The 27,703-nt window shown below is 49.7% G+C and overlaps 11 protein-coding genes across 11 annotated transcripts; 5 read left to right on the top strand and 6 right to left on the bottom strand.

The window, feature by feature from the left end:
- Positions 1-255: 255 nt before the first annotated feature.
- Positions 256-2,482, bottom strand: N7537_009852 (translation initiation factor 2A; the record flags this gene model as incomplete). The annotated part of the gene is made up of 5 exons (XM_056900906.1): positions 256-1,415; positions 1,485-2,122; positions 2,180-2,251; positions 2,304-2,373; positions 2,458-2,482. 5 exons carry the CDS (start codon positions 2,480-2,482, stop codon positions 256-258), a joined length of 1,965 nt encoding a protein of 654 aa, XP_056749574.1.
- An 824-nt stretch (positions 2,483-3,306) lies between these two features.
- N7537_009851 (uncharacterized protein) lies at positions 3,307-4,269 on the bottom strand (the record flags this gene model as incomplete). The annotated part of the gene is made up of 2 exons (XM_056900905.1): positions 3,307-4,111; positions 4,199-4,269. 2 exons carry the CDS (start codon positions 4,267-4,269, stop codon positions 3,307-3,309), a joined length of 876 nt encoding a protein of 291 aa, XP_056749573.1.
- Positions 4,270-4,850: 581 nt separating this feature from the next.
- On the bottom strand, positions 4,851-7,787 carry N7537_009850 (ESCO family N-acetyltransferase; the record flags this gene model as incomplete). Its single annotated transcript, XM_056900904.1, has 4 exons — positions 4,851-6,037; positions 6,142-6,170; positions 6,575-7,705; positions 7,756-7,787. 4 exons carry the CDS (start codon positions 7,785-7,787, stop codon positions 4,851-4,853), a joined length of 2,379 nt encoding a protein of 792 aa, XP_056749572.1.
- A 2,222-nt stretch (positions 7,788-10,009) lies between these two features.
- N7537_009849 (18S rRNA pseudouridine methyltransferase) lies at positions 10,010-11,133 on the top strand (the record flags this gene model as incomplete). The annotated part of the gene is made up of 3 exons (XM_056900903.1): positions 10,010-10,052; positions 10,332-10,591; positions 10,657-11,133. 3 exons carry the CDS (start codon positions 10,010-10,012, stop codon positions 11,131-11,133), a joined length of 780 nt encoding a protein of 259 aa, XP_056749571.1.
- Positions 11,134-12,148: 1,015 nt separating this feature from the next.
- Positions 12,149-12,343, top strand: N7537_009848 (uncharacterized protein; the record flags this gene model as incomplete). Its single annotated transcript, XM_056900902.1, has 1 exon — positions 12,149-12,343. One exon carries the CDS (start codon positions 12,149-12,151, stop codon positions 12,341-12,343), a length of 195 nt encoding a protein of 64 aa, XP_056749570.1.
- Positions 12,344-12,813: 470 nt separating this feature from the next.
- On the top strand, positions 12,814-14,648 carry N7537_009847 (VOC family protein; the record flags this gene model as incomplete). The annotated part of the gene is made up of 2 exons (XM_056900901.1): positions 12,814-12,989; positions 13,049-14,648. 2 exons carry the CDS (start codon positions 12,814-12,816, stop codon positions 14,646-14,648), a joined length of 1,776 nt encoding a protein of 591 aa, XP_056749569.1.
- Positions 14,649-15,547: 899 nt separating this feature from the next.
- Positions 15,548-16,324, bottom strand: N7537_009846 (putative ubiquitin conjugating enzyme (UbcD); the record flags this gene model as incomplete). The annotated part of the gene is made up of 5 exons (XM_056900900.1): positions 15,548-15,687; positions 15,744-15,927; positions 16,033-16,062; positions 16,181-16,226; positions 16,281-16,324. 5 exons carry the CDS (start codon positions 16,322-16,324, stop codon positions 15,548-15,550), a joined length of 444 nt encoding a protein of 147 aa, XP_056749568.1.
- Positions 16,325-17,170: 846 nt separating this feature from the next.
- Positions 17,171-18,636, bottom strand: N7537_009845 (acyl-CoA dehydrogenase; the record flags this gene model as incomplete). The annotated part of the gene is made up of 4 exons (XM_056900899.1): positions 17,171-17,217; positions 17,272-17,381; positions 17,451-18,366; positions 18,432-18,636. The coding sequence occupies 4 exons, from the start codon at positions 18,634-18,636 to the stop codon at positions 17,171-17,173; spliced, it is 1,278 nt and encodes a 425-aa protein (XP_056749567.1).
- An 839-nt stretch (positions 18,637-19,475) lies between these two features.
- On the bottom strand, positions 19,476-21,872 carry N7537_009844 (uncharacterized protein; the record flags this gene model as incomplete). Its single annotated transcript, XM_056900898.1, has 4 exons — positions 19,476-20,302; positions 20,353-20,629; positions 20,680-21,514; positions 21,577-21,872. The coding sequence occupies 4 exons, from the start codon at positions 21,870-21,872 to the stop codon at positions 19,476-19,478; spliced, it is 2,235 nt and encodes a 744-aa protein (XP_056749566.1).
- A 290-nt stretch (positions 21,873-22,162) lies between these two features.
- fen1 (multifunctional nuclease RAD27) lies at positions 22,163-23,581 on the top strand (the record flags this gene model as incomplete). The annotated part of the gene is made up of 5 exons (XM_056900897.1): positions 22,163-22,175; positions 22,227-22,312; positions 22,374-22,378; positions 22,439-23,000; positions 23,060-23,581. 5 exons carry the CDS (start codon positions 22,163-22,165, stop codon positions 23,579-23,581), a joined length of 1,188 nt encoding a protein of 395 aa, XP_056749565.1.
- A 2,252-nt stretch (positions 23,582-25,833) lies between these two features.
- On the top strand, positions 25,834-27,103 carry N7537_009842 (histone H1/H5 family protein; the record flags this gene model as incomplete). Its single annotated transcript, XM_056900896.1, has 7 exons — positions 25,834-25,903; positions 25,999-26,024; positions 26,186-26,208; positions 26,316-26,446; positions 26,587-26,717; positions 26,771-26,908; positions 26,978-27,103. The coding sequence occupies 7 exons, from the start codon at positions 25,834-25,836 to the stop codon at positions 27,101-27,103; spliced, it is 645 nt and encodes a 214-aa protein (XP_056749564.1).
- Between the last annotated feature and the right edge of the window lie 600 nt (positions 27,104-27,703).

Below are 27,703 nucleotides of genomic sequence, written 5' to 3'. Positions count from 1 at the left end.
TACTGTCGTAGTTTCTATAGATTTGTGGGTGGCTATAGTTATGCATAGATACTCTGTACAGACATTTCAGTTCCAAGGTCATATTGATAGTGAGAAAGATATTGATAACGATAGGGATGTCGATGTCAATCTGAACAGCTCCTGTAACCAGATGCAATACATGCAGGTCGATCTAAGTATATCCATGCAAGGGCGCAATCTGCATCAACGTCATCAAGCGTCAAGCATCACGCATGCTCATCTGTTCAATTCCAATCAACCATCATACCCAACAGCCTGGAGCTCTTTCCGCACCGTATCCTCGGTCTGGATCTTCTTCATCTGCGTATCCTCCAACTTCTCACCACCAGCAAGACGCATCTTAAGCTCATCAATGGCGCGGATCTTCTTCAGCAGGCCACGGATCTTCTTATCCTGGGCAGAGGGATCCTCAACAGGCGCGGAAGCAATCACAGGGGCCGGAGCAGGAGCAGCGGCAGGAGCAGGGGCAGACTTGGCCGCACCGTTTCCATTCGTGGGGCCAGCATTCTTACCGCGGTTACGGTTGCGGTCGGGGCTGGGTCCAGTCGGGGCGTTGGCAGGAGCATCAGTTCCATCTTCCTTGGCCTTCTTAGCCGCCTCGCGCTTCTTCTTGTTCTTCGCGGCGGACTTGGACAGGTTCTCGGCAGGCAGGGCGACGCCACCGCCGGGCGCGGCTCCGGGAGGCAGGTACTCCTCCGAGGGCTCAGCGCCGGGGATCTCACGACGGCGGGGCTTGCCGAAAGTGTTCATGCTGGCACCGGGCACACCGTCGCGGACAAAGGCGGCACCACCTTCGTCTTCGCGCTTGAATGCGAGTGGGGTCAGCTGTCCACGGGCGCCAGGTGGACGGTAGGCACCTGCTGGCTTGACGGGGGCCTTGCGCGTGCCCATGTAGGCGGTGGCGGAGGGGTGGGGCACAGGCACCTTGGTGAGCGGCTCGCCCAGAGGGTGCTGCTCGATGCTCTGCGGGCGCCAGGTGACGTCGTAGAGCTCGGTCATATCCTCGTTGTAGGTGAGACCGCCGCTAACGTGCCAGATGCGCACTCCGTTGTCGACGCGCAGGCGAGGGCTGGTCGTCGCGGTGAGGATGTACTGTCCGTCGGGCGACCAGGCGCACACGCTGGCGTTGGAGGCCTCGACGGTGGTGATCTTGTGGTAGTTCTTGTCCATGTCGTAGAGGTCCATCTGTCCTGCCAGGTTACCGAAACCGGCAACCAACACGAAGCGGCCATGGGGCGAGAACTGGATAGTGTTGCGCGGCGCGAGGGGGAAGTTGTGCTTGGGCACACCGCGGAAGTTGAAGATGGTCGTCTTAGCGGGCATATAGCCGTACACAACACCGAATTCCTTCGAGTTGGGGTTCCAACTAACATCGTGAATAGGACCTTCCTTATCTGCTGATTGTTAGTTGAGTTCAACAAGTAGTAAACCCCCCCCCCCCCCCCCCCCAAATCAAAACTTACCAAGATCAATACGCGAGTCGAATGCACCGCTAGCGCTCAGCAAGTACAGGGTTGTCTCGCCGTAGTAACTCTTGCCGGTGCGATCCACCTCAGTCTGCGCTAGCACGATCAAAGTAGTTCCAGAAGCGTTCCACTTCAGCTGGACCTTATCGCCCTTGAAGAAGCTCTTCTGGGATACGGGCGCAGTGAACTGGGGCACAATGAACACCTTAACCTGGGCAGGCTGGCCCTTGCGCTCAGGAATGAACACGGCAATAGACTGAGTCTGACCAGGCGACAACGCAAAGTCCGCCACTCCCTCCACGCGCAACTTATTCCAAACAGTGGAGAGGTTGTCGCTCTGGTAGAACTGAACCTCGTTGGTCACGGTACGGGCGCACAGCCGCTCATCGGCAGTGTACTGCAAGTTCCAGCCGGTCTGCGACTTCTGGACGAAACTTCCCACAACCGAGTGATCGTCACCGTCCTCAATGGCACGCCACACCTTCAAGTTCTTGACGGCGTCTCCGTTCTCGTCCTTGGATGTGCGCTGCCAGGTGATCACATAAGTGCCGAGCGGCGAAAATCCCAGTTCGAACACGTTATCGGCGGGGATGGTCCCAACGACTTGCCCCACGGAAGGGTCGATAATGGTAACCCTGTGTTGGAGAGGAATGTTAGATTTTAGACGTGAAAGTGGGGGTTAACCAACTTACTTCTCGGGTGATGCCCATGCGAAGTACCGGCCACACGGCGAGTAGGCGCTACAGCGGAGGTTGCCCTCTGGTCTAGAGAACGAGTCAGCGATATCTCCTGTTTGCTATCTGGCTCAATTCTTACTTCGCGAACCCAGAAAGGGGTTGGTAGACAGGGGCGGCATCCATGATGCCAATGCCCTTGAGCGTGCGGACTGTGCGACTATCAGCAACTATCATCCACTCGAGAAATGCGACCCAAAGTCAAGAATAAGTATGAGTAAAGGGAAAACACATACAAGCAAGTTGCGTAGGAGCAGCCATCTTGATTTCGACTCGCGGGTCTAGAATGAATCCACCAAAAGAAGAGAAATCGAATGCTTTTCGAGAACACCAGGTAAAATGGATTCTTCTAGGAAGAAACACGAATCACAAAGCAAACTTATAGGACCAAAATAACCTCGCAGCGAACAACGGACCCGGTGAAATAACGGGGGGTCGAACAAAGGCGAAGCAAAGGCGAAGCGAAACGGGCTTTTCGGGGGTATTTCTCGGATTGGGATTTCGTGTGGGTTTCTGGGCAAGTGAAAACAGCAAGTCGGCGGAATAGAAGACTGCTAGACAAGTCAATGCCAGCAAAAGAGGTCGGGCGAAGAAAGGTAGTTGGGGTGGTTGAAGAGTGAAAGGAAGAAAATTCGGGTTTGGCGATGTGGCTCAGGCGGCATGCCGTCATCTGCGGTATACTCGTTGTGCCGGGAATCACCACTGTATAGATTGTATGCTTCGGTTTGGATTGGAGCTTGGATAGAACTATATACTAGCTTGGTAATGTACTATTCTATATGTCTAGATATCTAGATACCTGAAAATAATGCGTAGGAGTCTGGATTTACGTGGAAAAGACAGGTGGCAAGGGTCTTTGGAGGGGAAGACCCAATCAGGTACTGACGATACTTTGATATTTGGAAGATATCATGTCTCAATACCTAGTTTTCTTTGTTTATAATTACATTCATAGTCATTGTTACTTCGAAACAAAGACACAAAAAAAAAAAGAAGAAGCAATCCATTCGAGGCACCAAGCCACTAAAAAAAACGCCTTCGTAACCTCTTGAATCTACCAAAAACATCAAAACATTAACCAGACTCTAATCCCGGCCTGGCGAGCCAAATCCACTACTACTGCGACCGGGTGTGGAAACCAATCGTGGAGTTCTGGCAGTAGTATCAACAACGTCTGAGTCAAAAGTCATACCATCAACCAGGCGAGCATCCTCATTCATAGGCTCGGGGGTCACCGACCCAGCTGGTGATGAGGGCATCATAGAGCTCTCCCCAGCATGGTGCTGTTGTTGCTGAAGATATGAAGCCAGTGGATTCGGGCGGTTGACATTCGAGCTACCCATAGAAGTAGGCCGTGCCCCGATACCTCCAGAAGACACACGGTTCATTCCAGGAGGACGAGAAATCGGTCCACTGTAAGTACTGTTGGCGCCTTCGCCGAAACCAACCAGACTGGCATTACCCTCGTCACTGGCGTTACCGACACTGGAAGTGCCATCGTCCTCGTGATACTCTTGATACTCGCTCATTTTGTCGGCGTCGTATGTGTCGCTACTGCTCGCCCAGGTGGTGCGTCCGGCGATACTGCCTGTCGCGCTGGCGCTGCCAACTGTGCTGCGCTCCTTCGGTGCTTGACTCTCGAAATATCCTGGAGCATACGGCTGAAGCACTTGGCCGGATGTTTGGCCACCGGCGCGAGCTGTGGCAACGCGCTCAAGGCCGGCTAGGCGGGAGATGCGGTCTGCGCGCTCGGCCTCTAGGGTTGTGGTGGAGGATGTGGAGGACTGGTGCGCATGGTGGCTGTGGGGGAATGGCTGGCCCTGGTAGCCGTCTTTGATGGCTGTGGTCGAGAGAGCAGAGAGCGACGTAGTGCCGGAGTTGGGGGTGCCCCTGATTTCCCCGTTAATTAGCCAAGTCAGTTTCACTCTCCATGTTATATGCAGACACAGGGAAGACGGAGTTATAGAAAGCTCTTACGGTCCCATATCCGATGGAGTGACGGGTTCCGATGGGGGAGGAGGCAAATTGATCAGCGTTGGAGTAGTCATGATGAGATATGAAGATAAACTAATTCTCTGAAAATTAAGCAGAGTCAGTAATTCAGTGAGAGATGTTAAAAGAGATGGAGGTTGGAGAAAGAGAGAAGGAGAGATGGTGGACTTGGACTTGAGAACTAAATAATTAATTTCCCCCCCAAACGTCATACCTCAGTGGTGAATACGGTAGAGTTTAGTGGCCATTGGGATAATACTGCGGGTCACCATATTATACATGTGTAGTCCTAACATACCTAGCCAAATTTATCTAGTATTCCACTTATAAGGCCTCTATCCTTTACAAAAATATTGAATTCTCTGGCTTTATTTGGTTGGAGATGATATTAATAAGTTATATTTCACCTATATTCTTTGATGTCTTTATACAAACCTAGAGCTCCGCTGTCATGATGGACACTAATTACCACCATACAAGATCAGTCCCGCCTTTCCCTATATAAAGGTCATTGTTCGAAATTTACCATCAGTCCAAAACTGGTAAACACACGCCAGATTCATGCATTCGTTCATTCATGTATACAATCCTATAATAAATTGTGGAAGAGAAAACAGCCCGCTGCTCCCCCTAATCCCTAAACCTTCCGATTCTCATAATGCCCCCGAAGATCATCCACCTCTTTCTGGAGTTTGGTGAGATCAGCCAGGATGTCAAGGGCATTGGATGGTTGTGGAGTGGGTGTCTTGTTCTCCTTCAATCCCATCATATCACTACTACGGGCAATGGAATCTCGAGTGCGCCGAGGCGGAGGGGGCGGAGGTGGTCCAGTAGAGCCACCCGGTACACTCCCATAGGATGATGCCCGCCGCCCAGCCTTCAGTGATGATGGTCTGGAGTTAGTGGGGGGAGACAGGTTCAACGAGATATCTCCCAACGGGGCAGTTGCTTGGAAGTCTCCCGATGATGGCGGAGGCATGCTGATTCTCTTGTTTTCCAGTGCCCGACTGGAAGGGCCCGGACTGGGAGGCAGAGAGCTATCATTGCTCTCCGAGTCGTAAGAAATATTTAATCTGCTGCTAGTTTTGGACTGTGTAGACTTGGATCTCCGCATCTGGCTGTGCCGTCGACTGAGAGGTGGCGTCGGAGGACGCTTATGCTGAGACTGGCTGCGCTGAAGCGAGTCCGTCGACCCTGTCGCTCCAGGAACCGAGAAAAAGTCCGCAGCCGCTGATAGAGACGCCGAGGGATGCGAGGCACCGGGCGTCACATTCTCAGAGGAGCCATGGATTGACAAGCGGTTAGTAGACCGAGACCGGGCGGTCTGGGAGGATTCTGCGGTGGCTAAAGAGCCGATTCTGCGGCCGTGATGACTCCTAGGCGGAGGCGGCGGCTTCTTGTCTTTGGCGCGGCCCAGGGTGCTGCTTGCGTCAAGCTCTAGAGACAACCGTGCTGCAGGACGTCCTGCATAGGAGCTGTCTGCAGCTGTTGCAGACCGCATGTAGTGGTCGGGTGATATTGGGGATCCATCTGCTGATGGAGCTTGGTGTGGAGCTGACCCAAGAGATTCTGGTCGATCATCCTCATGGGGAGCTGGGCTCTTGTACCGATTGATTTCCTCCTCACTATCGGTCGCAGACACAACCAGATTGAATGGGTTTGTCTCTTCGTCCGAGGAGCTCGAGTCATCTACCTCGCGTTCGAGCGATATGGACGACTTCCCGGGGTGACCGTTCAGGGCTATAGGTGGAGTGGATAAAGGCTTGGAGGGTAAAGCAGGGACAAAACTGCCCGAGTTGGTAGGCAATGGATCTGCGGGATTGCCTGTATATTCAGATTCATCAGCGCCATGTTGGGGATGAACTCCCCCCGTGTTACCGAGGAAGCCTTAGGAGGGGAAAGAAGGGGGGGGGGGAAACAATACTCACCCGGATTCCTAGGGCGAAAAGGATTTAATCTAGACATCGCGAGAAGAAATATGTTAGAATCGAGAGAAAAGGAAGAGAAGAATTGAGGGGTCCCCGCCCAGTTTCTTATCCATGAGGTTCCTAGTTACCTTACGCGCCGCGTTCCGAGAGCGAGTCCGACTCCCCCGAGAGGCTTTGAAAATGCATAAAAGCATACAAGTTCTTATATTAAGATAATAGTTCAGTCAATTTGGAATATTGAAACGAATGCGTCCCAGTCCCCTATTTTACATGGGAAAAGGGTCCAGGTATGGTACAGAAGCATATAAAAAATAGAAGAGAAAGAAAAAAAAAAGAACGCTCTCCAGAGAATACAAAGCCGCCATATGCCTCACCCAGTGCTGTGAAATAATAATAATAAAAGAGGATCCCTCCCATATTCAAGTCCCCTCACCGTTCGTTATAGACATGCCATGTCTCTTCACCCTCGAAAAACTTATGTGCTAAGCGATTGCCACTCTCCGTGGGCTGGCTGAATGCAATTTGACCCTTTGTTATTTCCATCCCGTAAATAAAGTTGATGACCACGCAGTCGAGGAGATCTAAAGCAATTCCCTTTCGTCGTGAGGATCCGGAAGTCCAGATGCGAGAGACTCCGACAATGGCCGGGCGGATTTCATCTCGTGTCGAGACAGAGCCGTTGTGCGCGTCGCCATTTGGTTCCTTCACCACCGGTCGCGATTCCCAGATGCGCTCGGTCAGACAGAGCCCGACACAGCGGCTGTCCTTCATGTGCAGAAAGACCCGGTAGCGATCTACTTTCTCGGTCGGACCATCCTGCAAATGTTTGGGTGGTTCCGTTTGGCTCCAAAGGGTTTCATCGTCGATTTCCGGTGATGAGAGCTCTTTATTGACAACCTCGAGAACTTTCTTTGCTTGGCTCTTGGCGCTAGGCGACGCCTTGCGGTCCACGATTACCACATACCCCTCATCGAATCGAGTCGCTTCGTAAACCCAGCGTGAGGCATTCGCACGCATAAATGCCTTGCCCAGGTCGATCCCAGTCGCGTTCATCTCGTGGAACTTTTTATGCAGTGCCGCATCCTCTGTATTGGACGGGATATATTCCATGCCACAGGTAGCACAGGTCTTTCGTGTATCATTTCCCAAGTCTATCTGCATCTGCCGCATAACGGGTTGTTTCTGACCTTTCTGTTTGGGCGGGTCCACGGATGCGCGTACGCTATTCGAATTAACCTCCGTCAAGGGCGATCCGGCGGTGACTTCCTTGTGCTTGCGCTTGAGAAAGGCAAATGTCGGCTTGCGGGTATTTGCTGGCGGTGGAGTTAACCGTGGTGGTGGCGAGGATGGGGGTGTGGTGAGATCGTCAATATCATCGAGCGTGCCTTCCGATAACAGGGAGTTGCGACGCGACGGGCTCGACAGCACAGCGGCTGAAGACTCGCGGATGGCGTATTGCAGGTTGGCCTCAGCTTCATCGGACTCATCCACGCGTCTTTTCTTCGCGGCGCGCTCATCGTCATAGACGCGCCATGTTGGTCGTCCGTAAGTTTTCATAAGTCCTCTTGGAGGATGTCAGTTCACCCCCTTGTAAATTGAATCCAATATGCATACCTCTTAAATGAATTGGTAACTGTCCACGGCATGACCCTGACTTTTCCAAAATTTGTTCAGGGCAAAGGTGGGATGAAGAAGTTGAGAAAGTCGAGCTTGACCGGGCACGCGTGGAACGCTAGTCTGTTTTAGGTCATATTGTTCCAAGGGAATGACTAATCTCACTGACCTTCAGAGCCTGGGACGTTATCCCTTGCCTGGTCTCTGGTCTCTGGTTTGGGTTTTGTTTTCCTTTGGGTTTTCAGGGCAGTTTCAAGTTCAAATAGGAAAAGAGAGAGGAAAAAAAGATGTGGAAATGATCAACAGTTGCCGGTGGAGAGCTGGGTTTTTGTAGTTTTAAAAAAAAGGAGAGTCTCGCCACCAGCCGGAATTAATACCGGACCAAGGAGGAAGAAGATAAAAGAGTCAGAGAAGTGAAGAAGTGAAGAAGTGAAGAAGTGAAGATGCGAAGATATGAAAATATGAAGATGTGAAGTGCAGATAAACGGAGTATAACAACAATCACACCAGCCTTGTCAAATTCCTGTGGTTGGTATGTCGGGCACTTCTTTTTTTTCCCCCTTTCTTAATTGATTCACAATAATATAAATAATGTTTATGGAGTACGACGGATGAAGTACACAATTGGCAGTTAGCAGACAGGCTCCAATCCTCAAAATTCAGCCAATGAGACTATCTTGTGTGCACTGGTGAAAGTCTACCAGGGAGATTAAAAGATGACGCTCTCCTGAGCCCCCCTTGGCCTCTTATTGCCAAGGTGGGCAAGGCTTCCATATAGCCAGTAAGAGCTTCCCCATATTGCATTGTGCAAGGAAGCCCACGTTGGAATTGTGATCATCAGTATTGACCGCTTTAATACTTCACGTTCAGCGCTTACAGGATACAGGTTACAGGTTGCAGCAATTCTGTTCAGTTGAGGGAATATACCGGGCGCTTGGGGCCAACCCAACACGAAAGTATTCTGTGCTGATTGGGTCAAGACCCGACAGAGTTGGATCTTGTCAAGTGATTGGCTTGATGTTAAACCCAGCTTACGAGGTCATCGATATATGGGAGGCCTGGTCCCCGGATTTCACAAAGACTGGCCACTGATCACTTGACATGTCAGGGAAGTATGAACATTCAGTGCTGGAGCCTACGGAGTACACATTCATTCCGGTCGCTACCGGACCGCGGAGTCCGTATCCACGAGAGGCGTCATAAGCTCCAACTCTGAACAAATGTCTCAGAATTGCCTGAAGAACTACTCCTTCAGGACCCTCGGGTTTACTGCCCTGACAAAGCTTCCTTGTGCCACCTTTGCCATTCTCACCCATTCGTGGCCTTCATATCTGTGCTGACCCCTCTCATTTACTGGATAGGAGCCTCTCGGTGTACGGAGTACGGTGCCCCCCAAGAGGCAATGCTGGGCATGGGCCAGTCAGATCTGTTTGTTCTGAGTCACCCACGCAATTTTATGCATAGAATGTTACACATCCTCATCATCCGGTCTAACCATATTCTCCAGTATTCATTGTGCTCCAGTACAGTAGCTGCCAAAGTTGCCGATCTACCAGGGTCTACTCCGTAGTCCAAAGGTAGATAGTCTCAAGCAAATCAACTCGATACATTCTTGTCCGACGCTATTATTGAGGGAATGATGGACCTATCAACCTATAAAAGAGAAGCTTTCATGTGGCTTCCCTTAGTCGATCGTGGCTGGTTCAAACAGAGCTGGGATCGTACATATTATACATTGGGACTCCGTATAAGCTTGTACTCCATAAACGGCACAATTTGGGGGGGGGCTATAGTGTCGATCTCTCTGGGTGGCACTAAGCACTAACCGTTGGAGCTAACATGAAAAGGGAATTAAAAGGGGATTCTAGAACTATTGAAGCTGGGTAAAAACTATGTGGTATATTATATCCCAATTATATCCCAAGGTTATAGTTATACTTACCTAGGTAGATCTAGTATGAAGTCATATATCTTTTACTATTCTACTATGTCGGTATTTAAATCTTTCAACATATAAAAAGTCCGAAGAATGCACTCTAATCCATAAAGAAAATAGTTAAAGGAATAAAGAGATTAATAAAAGAAGCATGGTTAATATGCAGTGTCAGATTCGATATAATTCCAGCTGACTCCGAAGTCCAGGATCTCCCGCAGGATCTCCCGGGCCTATTTGGCCGCTCTTTTTTTTTTTATTCTCCCCGAGTTTCCCCCCCAAAAACTCTTCAACTCCAACAACTTTGTCAATATACCAACAATGTCTGACCACGAACAAGCTGCCGGCAAGAGAAAGCGTGCGAGTAAGTCTTGGATCTGCTTTTTTATGTTTTTCTCCCTTGCTTTGTATCTCATTCCTCTCCGGAACTACACCACTCGAATCACAATTCAACATCAATCTTCCAGAATCAATTCTGATCTGGCCCGTGTGACATGTCCCTGGGCACCAATCCCTTCGGATTATATCCCAGCCACATCTGTCACAATTTTCCCCCTTCCCTTTACCCCTCCCCGCCCCTAAATCACAATTCTATAGACTTAAAAAAAAAGAAACTTGAATATGTCTAACCTCTCACCTCCAGGGACCCAGTCATGCCCTCCTCCGGAGCTCCCCCAGCTGGTTGCCGAACAGCATGTGCCAATTCCATCCCATGACAAGGACACCCAACGTTTGATTGTGGTTCTTTCCAATGCTAGTCTGGAAACCTACAAGGCTGTCTCCAGTGGACGCTCAGGGACCAAAGATGAGAAATTCTCTCTGCTGAACAGCGATGAGCACATCGGTATCATGCGTAAAATGAACCGTGATATCAGTGAAGCCCGACCAGATATTACCCACCAGGTACGATTCAACATCGCCAGTGGCAATAGCAAGGTCAAAAGAGAATGCCCACTAACCCGCCGTAGTGCCTACTCACTCTTCTCGATTCCCCCGTGAACAAGGCCGGTCGGCTCCAAATTTTCATTCACACCGCCAAGGGCGTTTTGATCGAAGTCAATCCTTCCGTCCGCATCCCGAGAACATTCAAGCGGTTCGCCGGTCTGATGGTCCAGTTGCTCCACCGACTCTCCATCCGTTCGACCAACTCACAGGAAAAGCTCCTCAAGGTTATTAAGAACCCGATCACCGACCACCTGCCCCCCAACTGCCGCAAAGTGACCATGAGTTTCGAGGCGCCCGTGGTCCGTACCAAGGACTACCTGGAGTCGCTGAACCCCAACGAGAGTGTCGCCATCTTCGTCGGTGCCATGGCCAAGGGCCACGATGACTTTGCCGACTCTTTCAAGGACGAAACTATCAGTATCAGCAACTACAGTCTCAGTGCCAGTGTTGCCTGTAGCAAGTTCTGCCACGCTGCCGAAGAGGTTTGGGATATCCTTTGAGAACCCCAACTGGAAAAACAAAAAAGAAAGAAATCGCGCCCAGATAGCGCGCGTCCTTGTCGTCTGTACTGACGGCACACTTGCACCTTTTTTTTATATACGGGGATTGATTTGCAGAACGAAGGTACCGGTATCTCTGCATATGCCTGTCCTTTGAGTACTTCGGCCGTTATTAAGCCCAATTCTCTCTACCTTTCTATCTCGGTTTTGTTTGAAGGAAACTGGGAATACTGGGACAGCTTCCAAGCATCGGGATTCATCCCAAGGTCTGTGGTTTAGAGAGCACCTGGTTCTTCTTTTCCCTTATACGTTACGGGTCGGATGGCATTTGGTTCCTTTTCGCCAGTCCTTGATCCATCTTGCTTCCATCCAGCTTCAACCTCGACTGTTGTGATGCGTAGACCAGAAAAAGTGAACAGCACATAGATCAGGGCCCATTAATTTGGGATTCCTGAGACACATATCTTCAACTTCTGTGTTCAATAAAAATATGGCTTTTTTATTTTTTTTACTCTCTTTTATTTTTTTTCTCTTTATCAAAGCATTTGTAAAGTGCTCCGTAATAATAATCTTGATCCTTGACGTGGCATGTAATTAGCCCTCGCCTCACTTTGAATGTGCGAAGCGGATCGACGGTGGCGATATGAGATGCACTTCTGCCCATCGTATATTTGGTATTGATATATTGTCGGTAGACATTGTAGATAAATATGTTATTATATACCATATTATTCTATGTAAATCATATTATTACTTGAAAATTTATGAGAGAGAAGAAAAAAAAGCACTCAATCTACGTGGATGACTCAACTGTAGCCGTAGCGGTCAGCACATCTACCCAAGTCCACCTGGCAGGACTTTTTCTCCTCCTCCTCCACTACCAAGTCTACCATTTGCTCACACGAGAACAAGTAAGCAAAAAGCCCACTTAACGTCGATAGGCTCCTGCACCTCGCTCAGGGCATCCAGAACAGACGCCCCATCCGCCAACAGGAATCCACATTGGCTCCCCGCGATGACCTGGCAGGGACCCATCTGCAGCCCTCCAGCCATAGAGCGTTTCACCCTGCACAGAGTTGGGCCCCTAGATATCCCAAAGCAGCCAGGAACAGGAACAGCATTCGGTCTGACTATTGTGCCATTGGAAGTACGGATTGACCTTTCTATTCTCACCAAGTACGAACTACCAGAGTATGGGTTTAGGCCTTGAATACGCCTCGTCCTCGGACTGTTTCAACTTTTCCGTGCAGATCGGGTACTGAGCATTGACTTGATCTTTGGGCCAATCGTCTATGGACCCCCCACTTGCCTGACTCCATACAGAAATCACACGTCCTCAAGTGTCCACCAACGTACTCCGTACTATCGGGAAACATGCGGTGTTCTGGATGACCCTTTTTTAGCTTGGGCAGGATTTTGGAGGCTAGTTTATTCTCTGTTTTTGGATTAGAGTCACACGGCATTTATTCTGACTGGCTCTTGGAGGCATCGTTCATGTGGCCTCATTTCCTGGCGTCATAGTTCTGGTTATAGACTTGGAATCCCTCACCGTATATATCTTTACCGGTTCCATTTAATCTCTCTCTCTCTCTCTCTTTCCATCCACCTTCGTTTTCCCCATTCTTTCTCAACTATTTGTACGTGCTGGTAACTCAGGCACGTCGACTTCCAACATTCGCAATGCCCGTTTCGCATATCACCTTGACCGTCTCTCACCTCCCGACCTCTACCTCTTTCTTCTTATCATGTTTACAGCCATTGGGATACCAATTCATTGGTCGACATGACGACTATATAGGTTTCGGTCAGAAGCAGGGGGAACCTGCTGATTTCTGGATGACCGAGACTAAGCCTGGGTGAGTGATATATACAAAGCAACACTCTTACCTTTCGGCAAAGCTAACCTGAACCAAAGATCTCCTCCTGGTGCAGTCCATGTCGCCTTTCCAGCCCCGTCGAAAGACGCAGTCGGCTCATTCTTCATAAGTGCCCTAAAAGCGGGCGCGAAGATCCACGGCGAACCCAAGATGCGAGATTCGCAGTCAGGGTACTTCAGTGCAGCTGTCATCGACTTTGACGGCAACAGCATTGAAGCCGTGTACCGACCCAGCAATGCCTCGGTTATCTCGTCGGAGGCTAGCGGACCGACAATGGCTCTTATAGAGAGTTCCAGCCGCTCCGTGGTCTCAAAGGCGAGCAGCAGAGCTAGCACCATCAAGACAGAGAGCATTGCACCTCCAAGGTCTGAGGTGTCCGAAACTAGATCCGTGGCAAAGTCTGAGGCAAGATCCGAGGCAAGGTCCGAAGCCAGATCCGAGGTCAAGTCGCGTGCCATTTCCAAAGCACCCACAACCTTTGAGCGGTCTGCACCAACAGTCGTCTCCCGCCAATTCCAAGGCCCGCCGCCACCGTCATACACCGTGCAAGCACCCGCCCCGCCCCAGACCGATGACGGCAGCAAAGCAGCCAAGACCATCGTGGGCACGCTCATTGGCGCCGCGGCAGGCGCAGCCATCGCCTACGCAATGGTCAAGGGTGACTCCCAGTCAACAATGCAAGAGCCCGAACAGCCAACACAGTTCGCAAGCAGCTTCCCCCAAATCAAAGCTGCGGCCCAATCCTTCTTCAACAACGACGACCAACAATCCCAATACCGCGCCATCGAAGCACCCTCACCACCACGCAGCTCCTACACAACCGCCTCAAACCCCCGCTCAACCCTCACGCGCAGCGTAACCTCCAAGAACCCCCGCGCCAGCACAATCTACGAGGGCACCGAATACATGCACGACAACCCCCGCCGCGCCTCAGAAGGCAGCATCTACAGTATTCCCGAGGACACCCCGCTCCGGGCAATCGAGTATCCACCGGCCAGCAACGCCTCGCAGCAACGCTACGCCTGCGCCCCGTCAACCTTCATCAGCAGCTATCACGACGAGAAGACCCGCGCTCCAAGCAGCGTGCACAGCTCCTCAACGATCAAAGCATCGCAAAGCACCCACCGACGCCACAGCCACGACGACCGCGACGGATACGAGTCCGTCGTCTCCCAACGCTCGCAAAAGAGCCAGCAAAGCACGCACTCGTACCGCGCGGCCTCAGTGCGCTCTTCCTCGCACGTCGGCAAAGACAACGCCAGCGTTGCATCATCTTCCCGCTCCGCGCGCAATATCCCCCTCCCCGCTGGCTCAAGCGCTACATACTACTCCAGCCCGAGTATCCACAGCAAGGATGGCGGGAACTCGTATTTGTCTGCACGGAATGTCCCGCTTCCCGAAAGCGTGGTGGATCTGGACGTCGACTCACATGTTTCGCCTGATGACTCGATTAGCCAGGTTGGATCGCATGCTCATCGGCATCGCTCGCATCGGTCGAAGAGTTCCAAAGGGTCTAGGGCTGATGATCATGTGAGTCCGGCGGACTCGGTGAGTCAGGTTTCTAGGGCTAGTCAGAGGACTGCTAAGGCTGGGGAAGGGTCGAGGGCTGGGAGTCGACGGGGGAGTCAGGTTGTTTGAATGTGATCCCAGTTGGGGGATTTTGATGCGACAGATTTGATTCGATGCGGTTTTCTACTATTAATCTTTTTGATTTGCATTTACACAGATAGATATACATACATACATATATGGAGTCTGGGAGTTGGGCAATTGGAATGCATCGTTCAAGAGTCAGTGTTTGAAGTTGTGGTTGAGATATCGATGATGCCAATAGTAGTCCAATACTACACGATGTACAAACTACAGTCTACAAGTGCCAAAAAGCTCATTAGCACACAGATGGGCCTACCAAGATTGTGTTATTTAAGACAGAAAAGGATAGAAGCCCCTAGACGCAAGACACAAGACACAGAACAAGTGATCTCGAACTTCTCTTCGAAAAACCCCAAAGCCATTACCCTCCGAGTCCGAAGCATCGCCTAGTACAAAGAAGCAAAAGAACTGGAGAAAAAACTCGGCAAATTCCATAATTCAATCCTAGGCGCATGCAGCGTTTGAAAAAGAGAAGAAGAAAAATGGATGCCATGAATGCATGAGAATTTGTCATAAGGATCGTTGGATATGAAAAGTCCCAGAAACTCAGCCTAACAAGACAAGGTCAAACCCGGCGCAAATGGAGTTTTTAGGCACAGAAGCAGGAAGCAACGCGCGCAAGAACAGGTGCATTTGAAATCAACACACAGAGTTTGGGGGATGAGAAAAAAGACTGAAAACGTTTCTACGACCACAGGTACGCCAGGCTTTCGCGAATTCTGAATCTAGAGCGGGGCAAAGAAAGCGGAAAGATGCAAAGCGACGTTGAGATGACACCGATGAAGAGTGGTCGAGCGAGATAGGGGCCGCAAGGAAGGGGGTTATTGAGGGAGAGAGATAGAGGGAAGAACATAAGCAAAAAGGAATCAGATTTGTCGTTTCACTCAAATAGCGTACTTCCGTGTCCACTCGCGAGCCGTCGCCTCGTAACGGGGTCGGTCGGTCTTGTAGACGTGCGCGATTTCGGGCACAAGAGGATCGTCCGGGTTGGGATCTGTGAGCATCGAGCAAATGGAGAGCAACACTATGAAGGGTTAGAGATTGTGTGTGGCAGATAGTAAAAGGAGTGGTCTTGCTCACCTTTAGAGATGGTGAGAGCAGGGCTCCATTGGTCTCTCAGGATGTCCAGACAGATGCTGCCGTTGGAGTTGATGTTGGGGTGATAGATGCGAGTGGTGAAGTTGACCTTGGGAGGCTTGAAGGGGTAGTCGGTAGGGAAGTGAATGGCAAGGAAGAAGACACCGCCAGAGTATGGGGAGTCACCCTGTATCGTCTATTAGTATAACGAATCTGGTGATGACTCTCTGGACCTCGCAGAGGGCCATCTGGCCCCCCAAGGTCCTCGAGAGCGGATATGAGAGCAACTTACAGGACCCATGATGGTCGCTTGCCAGTGGAACTGTAAGAAAAAAAGACAAGTCAGTCATCCATATCCCCTCATTGATATCAACCTGGTTTAACACCGGGGTGGTTGTGCCCCGCCACACGGCGCCAACCAAGAGAACGAGTATTCATACCAGATCATCTCCAACGGGGCCAGCGGAGCAGGAAGAGGGTGGATCACTAAAGGAGAGTTAGAGTCATGAATCGCAGATGATGGCATCAGGATAGGCTTACCGGCCGAGGTCAGTGAGTTCCTTGTTAATACGCTTGAGAGCCATGACGAAAGAGTGAGAAAGTGCAGAAAGTAAAAAGAAACTGGGTGATGGATCGTCAGTTATTGATTCAAGTTAGAGAGGAAGTAAGTCGACTTACGATTACGTCTTTGTGTGGAAAAGAAGAGGGAAGAAGATAATTGGGAGTCTCAAGAGGGGGGAAAAGTGCCCACAGGTGGGCGGAATCGATTCTGTCGGTATTGTACGGCCCAATACGGGAATACCGGGCGCCACACTGAGATGACACATCATGATTCAGCTTTGAGGCTTACCCGTTATTTGAGGCATTGAGAATGAGGCAGAAGCAGATAGAATGTTAGATATATATGTGTACATATGTCCTTTGAATCAAAATGGTTTGTTTCATGATTGAAGGCAAATCCCTCGATAAGGCTGAATCATCAAATTTGGCGGGGTTAGGCAAAGGCATGTCAGACAAAGACAGCATTTGCAGATATTTCAAATATCAACCTAGTGAAAGGAGAGCAGTGCCTAATCAGTAGACCGATCTTATATGTAAATACATACATAATGTATTTCTCATAATTTGAATGTCTAACTTTTATATTTAAATCTCTTTCTTTCAATATACCTCTGTATTGAAAATCCCTATTACACCGCATGATACTGATACACTGCCCCTCGATGATGTCACGTGCGGGTGAGGCGCCCGCAATTTCCCGCTTAACCTAAAGAGGAAGGAAGTATGCTTTTGATAGCATGACCGCATACTACTCAAGGCTACTACTTATGTCCTTACTGACTACGTATGTACTATTATAAGTACTGATATACCACTTTGAATCATTCGATTAGGATATATTCTATATACAAGTATGCTCTTTTTATTTTTTAGACAAAGGCCTGCTTGCCTGTAATAGCACGGCCGAGGATCAAAGCTATTGGAATATGCATTAGCCTCAGCCCAACACAGTCAGGCAGGAACAACTTACCATGGATATCACTTTGACCTTCATAGGTCTGCACCACAAACAAGTTGGCTACATGGCGGGCAATGTGATACTCGTCGCTGGCAGCATTGCCACCAAAGACTTCTTGCAGACTAATACCAATGTTAGTAACCCAAACCTCAAAAAAAAAAAAAAAAAAAAATTAAGACAGAAAAACCTACGTTCTGGAATTAGCCAGAGCACGGTCACAGTTCTGACGCTTGATCATCGAGATCATCTCAGGCGTAGCCTTGCCAGCATCCTTAAGACGAGCCACCTGAACCGCAGCCAGGGTTCCGTAAGCAGCATCCGTAGCAGCGTTAGCCAACTTCATCTGAATAAGCTGATACTTGGCAAGTGGGTTGCCCTTGAACTGCTTGCGCTCCAGACTGTACTCGCGCGCACGGGCAAGACAATCCTCCAGGGCACCCATGGCACCAAAGGCAATTCCCAAGCGGGCACTGTTCAAGCATGTAAAGGGGCCCTTGAGGCCCTCAACGTCCGGTAGCATATTCTCTGCCGGTACGGGGCAGTTATCCATATGGATCATACCAGTGATGGAAGCACGCAGGGCACTCTTATTCTTGATAGCGGGCGTCTCGTACGACCCGGGCGTCGCACGCTCACGCTCCACAATAAACCCACGGATCTTTCCCGTGGACTCGAGCTTAGCCCACACGAGCGCGATGTCAGCGATGGGCGAGTTGGTGATCCACGTCTTGCTGCCAGAGAGCAGGTACATGCCCTTTTGGGTGGGGTGCTCGCGGGCCACGGTCTCCATGGACCCAGGGTCAGAGCCGTGGTTGGGCTCTGTCAGACCGAAGCACCCGGCAACTGTGCCCTTAGCAAGGCCAGGAAGAAAGCGCTGTTTTTGCTCTTCTGTGCCGAACTCGTTGATGCCGGTCATGGCTAGCGAGCTCTGAACTGACATGCCTGATCGGTATCCCGAATCCACACGCTCGACTTCCTTGGTGATGAGGCCCGATGCCACGGTGCTGACACCGGCACAGCCATATCCTTCAATTGAAGCTCCGAGGAGACCCAGGTCGCCCATCTCTTCTAGGATTCGACGGTCGTAATCCTCATTGCGGTAGGCCTCTGCAAGGGATCACTGACGTCAGTTGACCATTTCATTAAAACAAAGCAAAGCAGATTGTGCATACCCAAAATGCGGGGCGCAAGCTTATCCTGGCAGTATTGGCGTGCTGTATCCTGGATTGCCAATTCCTCCTCTGTGAACAGCTCCGCTGCGGCGAGGGGATCTTCCCAGTTGAAGACGGCCGAGGAGGCATATCGGCGGCCTGCCACGGAGGTAGGACCAGCCTGGATCGAGCGCACGGCTGCACGAAGAATAGACCTGTTCATCATAGCTAAAACAAAGGGTATACACAATTTTTACAAAGTGGAGAGAGAACAGAAAGTTAGAATTGTTGCGGGGGAGCTCAATCAAATATAGCACTAATGGCGGAGACCTCGGCAGTTTGGCAAGTTTGGGGTAAATGAAATCACCGAGTACAATGTACACAGAAATGATAGAATTAAAAGACCAGTATCTCGGTCTTGGTATTTATCCAGATCAATATGATCAAGTCAATATGATTCGACAGAATCCCCGAGCAATGGCTGTTTAGTTCCGCATGTTCGACCTACTCGGACTTTTTCGGTCTAACCGGGCTCGATGCCAAGCACCGAGATGTACTACCCTCGACCTATAGGTCTCTATATATGATCAACAGTTGCTGTGTCGATTTTGAAGGGCGCACTTCAGCATTTGCGATCTTTGCTGGAATGTGTGTGCTCGGAACGGTCACCATCGCGAAGTATCCTAATTAAACCCCGGCAATGGCGGTTTCGGAGCTCAAGCACACGGTTATGGAAAAGAACCAAAGTCATCGCCCATAGGCGATCCGGCAACTCGAAATAAAACGGCACTCAAGCTGAGGATGGGCGGGGATCCAAAGTGGCAGTGCGCCAAATGTCGCCAACTACAGTCGCTAGGCCAAATGCCTGTCCATCCATTCATATATACTGGTCAGTGCCATTTAGCAGGGAAATGATCTACTTTTGTATGGAGATATAGCTCGACTTAATTAATATTTCACTCTAAATATATGTTTTTAGTATCCATATTCCCTGCAACAACTGTGGTCGTCAATCATAGGCTGTTAGTTATGTGTGTACAAAGAGAATAATCGAGGGAAAGCGGATCACGCCGGCATCTGGCTCTGAAGGAAGTCAAACACTCCTGTAGGGAAATAATCCTCATCAAATCCCCAAAGATCTGTCATCATAGGGTCATCCGAGCCCTCTGATAGACCGGGCTCCAGCTTTCCTTGGGTCATAGGAGGCTCAAATCCATTGCTGCGTTCAGCCGATAGCGGCGCAACTCCAAGCAAAGGAGGTGGGTGGTTTAGGATCGTGTCACGCTCACCCAGCATTTGCGCTCCGGGGATGACCACCGGCTTGAAGAGAGTATGAGCGTCTTGCGCAATTGACCCCATGGAATGTTGGGTACCAGCAGTGCGCTTCTCCCATTCCTCAAGCCCAGTCAGCATCTTGCGAAGACCCCGGGCGATGTGGTGGCTCAGGTGGCGCTCACTAGCCCGCTGGCTACAGGACACCATGAGCTCGACGACCCGCCCAACAAGGACACGCACGTAGCTCACATCAACGTGTAGCCCTGCCGAGGCGATGGAGGTCCGTTTGCCCTGGCTCCCGGGAATTGCCCCGTTCGAGCAAACCTTGGCTGCGATCTTTAGCAGAAAGACTGCAGCAAATGTGATCATGCTGTGGAGATATAGTGGGACGCCGACGAGCGCCAGCTGGATATCTCGCTCATCCAGGCAAACCTGGAGAGTCGCAATGGCTGATTCAACAGCGATGTTTGCACGCTTCCTGCGTTCAAATGACATTTGTCCAGAGGAGGTGGATGAGTGGTATGTGCGCAGAGCAACGGAGTTTAGCTGCAGTCGAGAAAAATGATAGTGCATATACACCGCCTTGTAGGGGTATGCGCCGACGTATCGGCTCCCCGCTGTAGTAATCTATCAGACGATGTAGTCGTCCTAGGGAGTCAAGACTTACCAAGTCTAGGAAGCCATGCCGACTTCCAGTCCCCGATATCAACATCGTATTGATCAATCTTGGGGAAATCGCTCTCGGGAACCTCCAGGTCAACATCTGGACCGAATGCAAAATATATACGGGTGAGAATAATGAATAGGTCGACCTGGCTGTGAAGTCGAAGGTCTCCCTGTGAAATTGATGGATTTTGTGTAAAGATATTGTGTTGAGTGATACTGGCATCTTCGTGGATCATCGGTGGTCGACCGTATGCAATAGAAAAGTGGTGTTCTAAGGTCTGAAAAATATGAGCAAAAACAACAACACCTTGAGTCAAAGTTTACTTACATAGAGAAGATACCATAGCCTCGCCTGTTCCATGTGTTCTGGCGACCCTTGTGTGGCTTTGCGAAAGAATTGGTGCAGGTTGCGCTCTGTTGCAATACGAACCGCATAGCCAGAGAGTTTCCAGCTAACATCCGCAAGCCAAAATGCTCCAATACATAATGCGCGGATATCATCCAAGGTGTGATGGTGGCCCAGCATAGACTCCGATGCCAATCTTGCAAACTCGGTGTAGCATGTATCAAACGTGCGTTCTTTCGTCGGCATGTGAAGTGCGGTGACAGCCAAAATGGCGGCAGACAGCATTGATGAAGACCGTCGAACAGATGTCAAGTCTTTATGTGCTAGCAAGGCTCCATCCCATAGATAGCGGTTGAGTACCTGGTCGAACTGATAAAACAGCCCCTCCGCTTCCTGGATATCGACCACTCCGCGTGAGATGATATCAGTGACCAGTGCTTGGTCGGGGGCAAGCTTTCGTCCTGGCGAGCTCTCGCGGTTTTCACTGAGCTGCGTCACCTCGTATAAACTGCCCATTGGTGCTGTGACCAGAGATGTTGCGCCAGCTTCCTCGCGGTCCAAAGAATATCGTGGCTGTTGTTGGGGGAAGCCATAGTTTGACCTTGCAGCTGTGCCATTTCTTATTGTATTTTCGACTGGCTCAGTCTTTCTATGTTGTACAAGTCCATTATCATCAGTCGAGACGGTGGATTCTTTCCTGCCTCTCTTGTTCGAAGGCGTTTCGCTTGTACCACCGCCTGCTTGGTAGTATGATAGCTCCGGTAGCTGGGATTTCCTGAGCAGGTCTGTCATTGCCGATTCGATCATCGATTTCCACCTATCGTAGCCGGCGCAATCAGTGTATGTTACCAATATAAATAGCGAATACAAGGCACACACTCAGCTTCGTCCTCTAGTAATGTCTGGAGGCTTTTATTCACAACACACTCTAGTCCCATGCGCTGACACCGAGAGCACACCGAGTCAGTTGCCTTCATGTCACAGCGCACCTTGTGCCTCTTACACTCAGTGCATGCCCGTATCCGTCGAGAGATCTTCGGAACATGATGAGGGCGGTCCTCCGGGGTGAAGGCACCTTGCGGGGGAGAATCGGACGAGGCCTCACCATTGGCCTCGAATTGAGTGCGATTCCGCTTCATATTATTCTGGAGGCTGGACTCATCCTCCTGGCGCATTCCGGGGAAAACAGAAAGGCGGGGTCGGAGCAACTTCACACCCATGGACCGGCCGGTTCTGGCCCGAACTACTCATTGCCGGTTGGGCGCCTGAGGCATACATGCATATTCAGGCTGAAATCAGGCTGAAATTACCGGTCACCTGACCTTGACCTTGTACACTATCCCCAATTAGGTTTAAATGATGTCGCGCTTCCAGCCAGCGCGTTCGCGTATTGCGACAGGTCAAGCTCAACTCTCTACACAGACAACAAGATTCCAACTTGAGACAACCTGAGCTCACATTCAAGATGGGTATTAAGCGTAAGTATCTTACTCTCAACTATTCACGCCTGTTTACTAAATAAACACCAGATCTGTACCAAGTGATCTCCGAGAATGCCCCCGATGCGATCAAGACGGGCGAGATCAAGAACCACTTCGGCCGCAAGGTCGCAATTGTATGTATTGTATAACCTGCGAAATATATTCAGATGCTAACGTATATATTCTTCAAATTAGGATGCGTACGTTATTGGATCACCGTCCCGGTAGCTCAAGAATCTCTAGTCTCTAACCCAGAACAGGTCGATGAGCATCTACAGTTTCCTGATCGCCGTGCGCTCGGAGGGTCAACAGCTCATGAGTGAGTCGGGCGAGACCACATCCCACCTTATGGGCATGTTCTACCGCACTCTGCGAATGGTGGACAACGGCATTAAACCTCTTTACGTTTTCGACGGAGCTCCACCGAAGCTCAAGTCCGGTGAATTGGCCAAGCGTGTTGCACGCAAGGCTGAGGCAACCGAGGCCCATGAAGAGGCCAAGGAAACTGGAACTGCGGAAGATATCGAAAAGTTCTCACGACGGACTGTCCGCGTCACCCGTGAACACAATGCGGAGTGCAAGAAGCTCCTTGGGCTGATGGGAATTCCTTTCATCAATGCCCCGACGGAAGCCGAAGCCCAGTGTGCTGTCCTGGCTCGTGCGGGTAAGGTGTACGCAGCTGCATCAGAGGATATGGATACATTGTGCTTTGAGTCGCCGATTCTCCTGCGCCACCTGACGTTCAGTGAGCAGCGCAAGGAACCTATCCAGGAGATCCACTTGGATCGAGCGCTTGAGGGTCTCGATATGGACCGCTCACAGGTACGGTATCCTAATTATGATACGCGTAGTCACAATTGCTGACTATGTCTACCGTGTAGTTCATCGATCTCTGTATTCTTCTAGGCTGTGATTACCTGGAGCCTATTCCCAAGGTGGGAGCCACCACTGCTCTCAGCCTAATTAAGGAGCACAAGTCTCTAGAGAAGGTTCTGGAGTTCATGAAGAACGACCCGAAGAAGAAATTCGTAGTTCCCGAGGACTGGCCATACGAAGATGCACGAGAACTTTTTGTTAACCCAGACGTCCGCCCTGCCGATCACGCCGAATGTGACTTCAAGTGGGAAGCCCCCAACATTGAGGGCCTGATTGAGTTCCTGGTTGGGGACAAGGGCTTCAATGAAGACCGTGTGCGCAATGGTGCCGCCCGTCTGTCGAAGCACCTCAAGACCGCTCAGCAATCCAGGCTAGAGGGATTCTTCAAGCCAGTTGCCCGCACTGAAGATGAGAAAGCATCTCTCAAGCGCAAGCACGACGAGAAGCTGCAGCAACAAAAGAAGAAGAAGAAGGAAGATGCCAAGGCTAAGAAGGAAGCCAAGGCGAAGCCGCGTGGAGCTGCCTAGTTTCTTGATGACGAGAGATGCATTTTTCTTTTTCCGTTAAAAATAACTTATGATACAAAATTCTTTCCTGATCTAACATGAGCTGGACTGGCGTGGGCGTTCTGTGGTTTTTTGTTTCATTGTTTCTTATGGATTATTTTCATTGTGGAGAATGTCCGTTTCGCATCGGGGATCGGGACAGGGCATGAAGTTCCGTGTATCATAGCAATGGATGGTCTGGTTTAAATCAAAACTGGTGGGATGTGTATTCCAATGCTTCTTTATTGTTCCAATGACCTTTCCCGGCTCCTTGGAAGCCAGGATCAGACAAGATCAAGTAGAACAGAAATGGGGATTTTGTCTGATCTTAGGGGCCACAGTTGATAGAAAAGTCCAAAAACTGTATATTTGTTATCTTCCATTTATTCTCCATGCATGAGCATATCAAATCACCTTTTCAAATGTTCTGGTGTAGCTATTGCAAGGTGTCGATATCCAGGCGTTCGCGTCGAGAGTTGTATAGATCGGGTCCGATTAGCGAGATTAGTCGAGGCTTCCCAACGCCAACCACGACTGATCTTCATAATGGAAAGCAGGAAACACTCCGAATGCAGAGAATATACGCTGGTACCAGTTACCATGAACAATCTACACCATCCAAAGATGCAACAAGAGTCCATGTAGTGCAGGATCAGCGTTGTCACCATCCGAGCCCTTGATTCGACGCGCCGGTTGCGGATGCAGATACGATGATCCCCGTCACACAGCTATGCTGGTGGACCAATAATTGGGGTCATACGGTATGGAACAAGGAGTTTGGTCCAATGATCGTGTAGTTTCATTATTATCTGTCTGTGTTGGTTCGGTGTTGTGACAAAACGTGCTCATCATCTAGGTCCCTCGATATACATCTGTCCCGGGTCGATCCAGACCCCTCCCAAGGTTGCTTCTCGGTAACTTTATGAGTGCGAATCAACGGGGACTGGTGGGATCGGGGCTATTTTGTGTCTTTTATTGGTTGCTTCTGCTGATCCTGATGTGATTATGCAGTGGCGTTGCCGCCAGGTGCGAGCTTCCAGGGTTTCCCCTCTCTTGAGCGATATATATCGCGTGCCCGGATCTGGGGTGAAGTTGGGCTTCATAAATCTTGTGGTTTGGTATGGGACTTCTAGTATCTAGCTATCTTGATAAAATGTTAAGAAGAAAAAAATTCATTCATTTCCCTGTTCGTTTTAATGATATATATGTAACCATCTGTGTTACTCCTGGTGTAAAAGCTCATTCCCCTATTTTCATTCCCATTATTATCATAATGGAAAGACTAAAACCAAATAATAACCAGCTCACATTTCAAATTCGCATTACTTTGAGATATGTTACTATAAAAGTTGCTCGTATACGTGTCCAAAGTGGCGAGTCTCGACATCATCTAGGGGTTGTACCATGGAAATCGAGTCACAAGCCTTTTAAAATCTACGTGACCTTTCAGCACGAGGTAATGCAGGTCCCCCAGGTCCCCTCCAAGTAAGGAGGCTTCAATGCATCGACGTTATAAGTATAAAAGGTCATCTATAGCTCCAAACTATCTTATCGCCTCTGGATTCCAAGTCTCAAGAAGGGATCCTAGATCCTGATAGAGGGAATGGTTACCCCAGACGGCATTGGAATGTTATAGAAAAAGGATCTCCCGGGTGCTCTCTGAGAAGATATGGGCTCGCCCCAAAAGCCTCCAAAATAGAGTATGCGCGATTTCCATCGAGGGGAAATGGGACGCGTAGAAGCAACAGTCTACCAGTTTATATGATTATTATCGCGTTATAATCCTGCAGAATCTTCTGTTATTTTAATCCATATTGAAAAAAAAAAGATAACAAAGTATCTTGGTATTCTTAAGTGTATCTCATATCAAATTCAAAGAGAGAGAATGTGTAGACATCATTCTTCAAGTTGGAACGCGCGAAGAGATACTCGCAAAGAACACAGCAAGACAGGAAAGAAACACAACATTAAAATTAAAAGAGGAACCGACTAAAAGATAACATCTAGAAAGAAAATCAGAAAGAAAGTGCTTTTTTTTCTCTCTGATGATCTTGTTGTCAACACCGGTCGCCTATAAATCACGGATGCCCCGCGGCCTTCCCTTTCCCTTCTGCTCTTTTTCTTCCTCTTCTGCTTTCACTCCCATCACCTTTTTTTCCCCCTCTAAAGTCCTCTCGTCTTTTGATAACTTGACCTTCTTAACCTTCTTCCTTTCTCACTTTAAATCAATCATCATGCCTCCCAAGAATGTTACCAGCGCGCCTAAGAAGGCGGCGCCTGCTGCTCCTCACACCTCTTACCGTGGTATGTTTTCACTGATCCCGAATGCCCACCATATCGCGTAAAAGCGATATGGATATGAATCTAGTCGCGAACATCTGCTGATTCGATCAATACAGATATGATCAAGGATGCCATTATTAGCGTGAGTTGATCACTGCCGGCGCGAGCCAACCTGGTTGTTGTGATTCGGGTCGCGCGCCCGACCGTGACACGTCTTTGGCTTTGGGCATAGACAACCACAACAAAGCCAGTTCTTAGTTTTTATTCGTTTTCATTGCTGACTCGTGCCCTTTCTGCGTATAGCTGAAGGAACGCAATGGTAGCAGGTATGTATTCTGGTGTTCGCCGCCGCCGATGCCTCCGGGATCGGTTCCAGTATTTCCCGCCATTTATTCTAGAAACCAGCCACTGACTGAAACTCTCCCTATTTTAGTCGTCAGGCTATCAAGAAGTACGTTCAGTCTAACAACAAGATCAACGTCACTTCCCAGAGTGTCTTCGACTCTCAGTTCAACAAGGCTATCAAGGCCGGTGTTGAGAAGAATGAGTTCACTCAGCCCAAGGGTATGTTCCTATGTACCCTGCCTGCACGCATTGGTTCTATCCTACTCTGCGGGATTTGATTCAACTTTTGCATTTCGCCCCATGAGTTTCGGATAGTTTCATCCGTTATTTGGCCATTTAATTAACGCGTCGCGCTCTAGGCCCATCTGGCCCCTTGAAGCTTGCGAAGAAGGAGGCTCCCGTCAAGGCTGCTCCCAAGCCTGCTGCAAAGCCTGCCGCAAAGCCTGCCCCTAAGGCCTCCACTAAGGCCTCTACCAAGGCCCCTGCTAAGGTAAGCTCTCAGCGAGGATGTATTTCTATGGTCCCTGCTAATTGCGATATAAGGCCCCCGCCAAGACTGGTCCCAAGAAGACTGTCACAAAGACTACCAAGACTGCCGCTCCCAAGAAGACTGTGGGCAAGAAGGCCGCCGCCACCAAGCCCAAGGCTAACTCTGGCAAGGCTCGCAAGACCTCCACTGCCGTAAGTTGATTTCCAGATGTTCAATCCGTCTTCCCCCCTTGATCGACCCGTTATTGATGAACATTCCAGGCCCCTGCTGTCGTTGAGCAGCCTAAGATTCTGGGAAAGACCAAATCCGGCCGTGTCACCAAGACTACTGCCCCGCAGCCCACAACAACCCGGGCTGCTCCCAAGAAGCGGACCACCAAGAAATAGAGGCTTCGATGTCCTCTTGTCTTTTTCACTAGGTTGAGCTCTCCCTATATTTTCACGTGCGCATTTCCAGGGAGAGTACCTGGTACTGATTCCTTTGCTCTTCTCTTGTAATTTCTTTCTTTGGACTCATTGATCTCTGTGGCTCTGATGGTTTCCTCGGTTTTTTTTTTGCTTCTCTTTTGATTTTTTTGGGGTATCTTTGTTATGATGGCTTGGCTTCTTTCCAAAGTCCTATGGATGGCGTCCTGCGGTGGGGTTTGCAATGGGGAACTGCTGTCTTCTTATTACCTTGATATCGTGATTAATTCCATTGTCACTGGAATTCAAATTGGGTTTTGGCCGAATAAGGGAGATTAAACTGTACGTTGTAGTAGACCTACGTATACTGTCGATCGCGTATGTTGTACGGAGTAGTCGTAAACAAACTGTAGATCACTCCACATATTCTCCCGTGTCAGTGATTTATTTTTATCTTCGTATCTTTGTATTATTCTGTTGGACTGAAAAAAGTATTATTACCAGATGATGCTTAGAGTCCTAGCTAAGCCCTGGCCCCAGCCATTTTGACAGTAAACCGAATATAATACCCGGGTTTACGAT

The sequence above is a fragment of the Penicillium hordei genome (assembly GCF_028827395.1).
Source record: "Penicillium hordei strain IBT 12815 chromosome Unknown utg000005l_segment0_segment0, whole genome shotgun sequence".
Classification (NCBI taxonomy): Eukaryota; Fungi; Ascomycota; class Eurotiomycetes; order Eurotiales; family Aspergillaceae; genus Penicillium; species Penicillium hordei.
This window is presented reverse-complemented; position numbering and strand designations above follow the sequence as displayed.